Source organism: Borostomias antarcticus (genome assembly GCF_949987555.1).
Source record: "Borostomias antarcticus genome assembly, chromosome: 7".
In the NCBI taxonomy this organism is placed as follows: domain Eukaryota; kingdom Metazoa; phylum Chordata; class Actinopteri; order Stomiiformes; family Stomiidae; genus Borostomias; species Borostomias antarcticus.
In genome coordinates this window covers 12,289,697-12,295,601 of record NC_140240.1, presented here as the reverse complement: position 1 = coordinate 12,295,601, position 5,905 = coordinate 12,289,697, and the positions used below count along the sequence as shown (strand labels likewise).

The following is a 5,905-nucleotide window of genomic DNA, read 5'->3' as shown; positions in this document are numbered from 1 at the left end:
TGCGTTCATTCAGTGCCCTGGTTTACATTTGATTTACATCTTTAATCATTTTGTGGAGCAGGTTGGAGGTGAGTGGACATTGGCCCAGGGCAAACTTACTGGTCTCAGGAAAGTTGCCGCCGTGAACACAATAGACACCAGGAAAGCTATAATCATCCGTGTTCTCAGGAAACGGACAATTACTAAGCCAAAGGAGGCCTTTTCAAGTCCTTTCCTAGCCACCTCCTCATCCCACAGTCTCTGTAATCTGAAGCATTTTAGACAAATAATATAAGACATTTTGTTTATATATCCAAGCTCAGAGATTCTAGAATGTCTTACAGTATTTGATCTGCTTCCCACCTTTTTCCATTCATATCAGCCCCATCATGGGAGGAAAGGTTCGCCATGTTGTCTAAATCCATTTTCTTTTTAAATATCTTCCACATTATTGAAGTCATCCAAGAGAAAGTGGCAAAGGAGAAGAATCCAGCATCATCCACTGGATTGGTCCTTAGATAATGATAATCAACATAAAAATGCATCATTCCTATATGACACAGAATATATCTGATCTTCATCCCATTATCACAATATCTCATATTTATCATCCCCATATGACACAGAATATCTCTAATCCTCATCTCCATATGACACAGAATATCTCTTAATTGACACTGAACCCCAAATTGTTCCCAATGAGCAGGCTAGCACCTTGCATGGCAGCTGCTGCCATTTGTGTGTGAATGTGTACGTGAATGGGTGAATGAGAGGCCATTGTAAAGCGCTTTGGATAAAAGTCCATTTACCGCAGCAGATGCAGTCCATTTACCATTTAATTCATCATCCCCATATGACACAGAACATCTCTAATCATCCCATATATCACAGACTATCTCTAATGTTTCATTCCTATATGACATAATATATCTAATCATCATCCCCATATGACACAATATCTCTACTCATCATTATACCACACAATCCAACAACTATACATATACCATACACACAATTAAACAATTAGTACATTTTCTTTGACTTACTCTGATGTCTTGCGAAAAGGAATCATTGTTCTCAAACTAGCCTGGTACCTATGGAAAGTACCATAAGTACCAGTATCATGTTCCTTAGACGACAGGTGGTATGTGTCAGTCATAGAGTTAACGTCCTTTTCCATCTCCATTTTTAGTTTCTTGAGAAGAAAATGAACCAAAGATAGAAAAATAAAGAGATTTCCATTAGGCTTTGAATAACATATTTGTGTTTCACATCCTCCCAGATAATGTACTTACCAAGTTAACAAAGTTTCTGTTGATACTGAAGCTGCTTCTCTCCTGCTCAGTCCAATGACATGTGGAGCGTTGCTGCTTTAGAAGCCGGGACCTCAGTTGGTGCAGGAGTCACCTACCATGGTTCTGCAAGGCTAAAGCCAATGCCGTTGCTTGGTGGGGATGTCAAGTAGAGAGGAGCCACAAACATACATATAGGCACACCAACTCCTTATGCAATACGAGTGCTTGTACAGTAGCTGCCTTTAGGTGTAACCAATTTCCATTTTCAGAGATGTCTGTTTAGACTTGGGGCGTTTTAAGTGTTTTATGTGTTTTGTGCGGAACAAATATGTGAAATGTTGACACAGTGATTATCCTTTCTGTTAGTCAGGTTGCCTTGGGACAGCGATGGGGTCATGGACGACACTAGAGGGCACTAATGTGATGTGATTTGACTATACAATTAAACCTTTCAGTTTGGCTTGCGCTGTCACTTAGCTTAAGGTATCCCTTTCTTGTCAACTTTCCAAAAGTCACAATGGAATGTGGATGCCTCTATTCATTTGAAGTAAGTGGTTCTCCTCATACAAATAATGTAGCTGTATTCAATGAGTCGATACATGGCTTTATCATTTGGGAATGGCTCATCAGTAGGCAGCCAAGGAATATTTCCTAATTTAAGTAGCCTATCTCGGTAATGACAAAGTCGTCCCTTCTCGATCTTTAACAGCAGAACGCCAATCAGGGTGTATAAACTAGTCATCACCGCCGTGTCCACTGAGCTCGTGTACGGAACCGGAGATTTCATCTCCACATTCCGCAGGGTGCAAACCTCGGCTGCCATGAACAGACCCTGCGGAATGTTGGCCAAGGCCACGCATTGGATTAGTGGCCACCCATTGGAATGGTCTAGAAATGCAATCAGCATTCCTTTCCTTGAGGTAATCTCTGATCTAGCATGATTGGAAAGGTGATTCTTCTCTACCATCATTTCTACGATGCTCACACCAATCCACTCATTTCAGATCAACAATTTGGAAGGGAGGAAGGAAGATAGTCTTTTACAGTATCTGAACAGTGGCCACTTTATGGATGAGGCGTAACGCAAGTATACCCTTGCTCCTACCCTTATGTCAAGGTATGTTCTTCCACTTCTAAACGTCAAGGATAATTTGGAAGAAAATAGGAAAACAGTATGAATCTCAACTCAACGAGTCAAGCGGGGACCTTAAATGTTCCCATGTTTGTCCTCATCAATATTGTTCTAGAAAGGCTTTGCGGTTCATCTCAGTACCCAGTCATGCCTACAAGCCAAGCCATAAATCCCTGTCATGTCTCAATGCTATTCATTCCTCCCTGAGAAGAAACAACAGGCCTGCAGCCCAGCACAAGGGAGGGGTCAATTCAGTCTCTATTCCACAACTGAAGCTAGCCAAATAGTTTCTCCTTGTTTTCCTTGATTGATACGAAGAAGAAGAGTGCTTTGGATTTTTTTTTTTCTTCTTTTAAATAAATAAAAAAATTCAATGTAATTTCTTGAATTTAAATTGACCCCAACCCTGGTCCAGAGAGAATAAGGCCATACAAATTACGATGCTTGTACCTCAGTGTTTAATAAATAACAATATAAACAACAACAACAGAACAGCACAACAACAACAACAACAACAACAACAACAGATAAACAAATGGTTGGTTTACAGTATATTCATGCAGTCCTCATATGTAACATGAACCAATAATTTACTGTGTGCAGAGGGCTATGTGAGGCGGTATAAGGCAGAGGTCCCAAAGCTGTCCAGCGGTGTTTGTATTTGTCTGTGTGTGTGCGCGTGTGTGTGCGCGCGTGGAGGACGAAGGCTGTCGTCGTGGCGAACGTACACGCGCGAGCGTATCGGTCAGTGCCGCCACGACTTCCGGCTGAGCACGCACTCGCAGGCCACGTTGATGCGGATAAGCCGCCAGCCCACCAGGTTCTGGAAGGTGGTCAGCGCCCGGACGAAGGTGTGCGAGTTGGTGCAGTAGGAGTTCCAGTGTCGGCCGTCGATGCCCCGGCAGCTCGAGCCCTCGGGCTGCTCCGTGTGGCAGACGGTCTCGAAGAAGAACTGCTTCTTGTTGACGTTGTTGATCTTCACGTCCGGCAGCACGGTCACCTCGTTGCCCTTGATGTCCGTGGCCCGGGTCTTGTTGCCCACCCAGAAGCTGATGCTCTCGCACACGTTGAGGAGCCCCCTGCTCTCGTGCTGCGGCTGACGCCCCGCCCGCCGCCGGGCCCGGACCCCCGTCCCCGCCCCTATCCCTGTCCCCGTCCCTGTCCCCGTCCCTGCCCGCCGCCCCGAGGGGTCCGACTCTGGCAACTGGTCGCTGAAGCGAACGCGCGGGGAACGGTAGCGGCGTTTGGCGAAGAGTTTGGGGTCCACGGTGGGGGCGGGGGTCCCGCCGGGCTCTTTCTGCCGCTGTCCCGAGGAGGCCGGGGGACAGGTGGCCCCTCCCACCGTAACCATGGTGACCACAGCCTGGACGCCGATCGCGAGGAGCAGGATCAGCATGAATGACCTCATGGGCGCTCGACCTGGGAGAAACACACACGCGCACACACACACACACACACACACACACTAGTAGATATTACAGGGTGATAACAACTGTTACAGATCACTGTCTCTTGTCCGTATTAGGTCTATAGAGAATGTCTAACAGCCAAGAGCTCTAAAGTGTCAGAGCAGAATTTGGACCTCTTCTACATCACAGACTGGTGGCTCCCAATCAGACAACCCTGTCATCCACTGGGCTCTGCTGCCTCTTTGGCAGACAAGGAAATTGTGTGACAGCTTAAGGTGAGAAGGTCGCCTATGTCTCCTAATCACACAACAGCTGTGTTTCAGGTGGCTTAAAATGACAGCTCACATTGTGGTAGTTAACAACACACTTGGGGAAAAAACCAAACACGTCTACTGGTTTGTTGCATAGAAGGAAAACATGTTGTCGTTTGTAACGTTTTATGTTTTGTTTTATGTTACATGTTCATATTTACAGGAGGAGAGATGATTTTATAAAGTGTGAAGAAGGATTGAGGGTTGAACTAGCGGGTGCAGTCAGCTCCCTAGATTAAACATTTTGTATTTCTAAAGCCATGTTCACATACAACAGCTGTGACAAGATGCTCATTTCAAAACGCCCCTCCCATCATGAGTCTTTCCATAACTTTGACCGTTTTAAAACAGCTGTTTTTGAGATTGGACATGTCAGAGTTCCACATTGGCAGTCACAAAACATTTGAATTCCATTCTAAAACTCTTTAAACCCATGGCAGCTCATGTGGACCTGGCTTAAAAATCATTTTCAGCAGAGGGTTTCCATGGGTATGTTTTGCAGTCTCGGACTAAGCCGAATGTAGGAGAAAAATGCGCCCAGCTGTGTGTGTCGGTCCTCTGTCCTCACCTGTGCAGTCTTTCCACAAGAAGTGTGGCCCCTTTATTGGGCCCCTAGAGCGCGCGTCCGGAACAGCGAGTCCAGGGTCCTGCCATCAGGGCTGGTGACGGCCCCCCCGTGCGCAGATCACGAGAGCTCCGCTCTCGACTACCCAGGCCTGGGCCTGTCCTCTGGCCGGTTCTGCTCCCCCGGACCCAGGTCTGCTCTGCTCTCCCCTACCCGGTCTGCTCTGCTCTCCCCTACCCGAGTTTGCTCTGCTCTCCCCTACCCAGGTCTGCTCTGCTCTCGTCTACCCAGGTCTGCTCTGCTCTCGTCTACCCAGGACTGTTCCACTTCCCCCAGGGCTGCTCTGCTCTCCCCGGTCCGGCGGTCTGCCTAGATCACTACCCAGGCCTGCTCTGCCCAGTGCAGCTGGTCCAAGGCCCAGCCCCCTCGGTTCTGCTCTGATGAGCTCAGTGTAGGTCCACACGCCTCCGCTCCGTCCTGTAAAGAGAGAGAGCACAAGCACACGCAGTGTCAATCAGCTAGGTACTGTAGACGTCAATATGTGTCATTGTGTGTGTGTGTGTGTGTGTGTGTGTGTGTGTGTGTGTGTGTGCGCGCACACTAACATAATACATAAATGACACACACAGGATGGAGGCAGTGTGAATCCTGTGTCATGTACAGTACCATCATCAATGTACTCTATTTAACAATGTTGAAATAAACGACACACTCAGCTCCACTGGCCAGTAGTATGAAGTCAAACTCATATTGGACCACCCAGTCCTCTTATCTTCCTTCCCTGAGATCTGGTGCCTCAATTAGAGAGAGAGAGAGAAGGAGAGAGAGAGAGACACCACACCGGACCGCTCGTCTCTCCAACACCTCATTACTGTCACACAGTAACGTACATCATCCCTAGTGAGCTCACTGAAACCAGCCGCTCTCTCTCTCTCTCTCTCCAGCTCACTGGACAACAGCCTGGAGACGCAGCGCAAACAGAGCCACTGGCAACACAAACAGTAGAATTCAGTTGGGAAGTGAGTACTGTACAGTGTGTTTGCCAGAGCCAGAGGGAGTTTGAATACACAATACACTAAAGTATCAATGTTTATCTTTTAGTTGTTTAGGATCCCCATTCACTGGCAGTAAAACAACAGTTAAGACTTCCTGGGGTCCAACACCATAATGTCATCTTGACACAACTAAGTTATCTGACCTTCTGAACCCGAACA

At 47.0% G+C, this 5,905-nt stretch overlaps 1 protein-coding gene across 1 annotated transcript; it reads right to left on the bottom strand.

Annotated features, from left to right (window-relative positions):
- Positions 1–3,151: 3,151 nt before the first annotated feature.
- On the bottom strand, positions 3,152–3,814 carry ngfb (nerve growth factor b (beta polypeptide); the record flags this gene model as incomplete). Its single annotated transcript, XM_084441147.1, has 1 exon — positions 3,152–3,814. The coding sequence occupies one exon, from the start codon at positions 3,812–3,814 to the stop codon at positions 3,152–3,154; it is 663 nt and encodes a 220-aa protein (XP_084297273.1).
- Between the last annotated feature and the right edge of the window lie 2,091 nt (positions 3,815–5,905).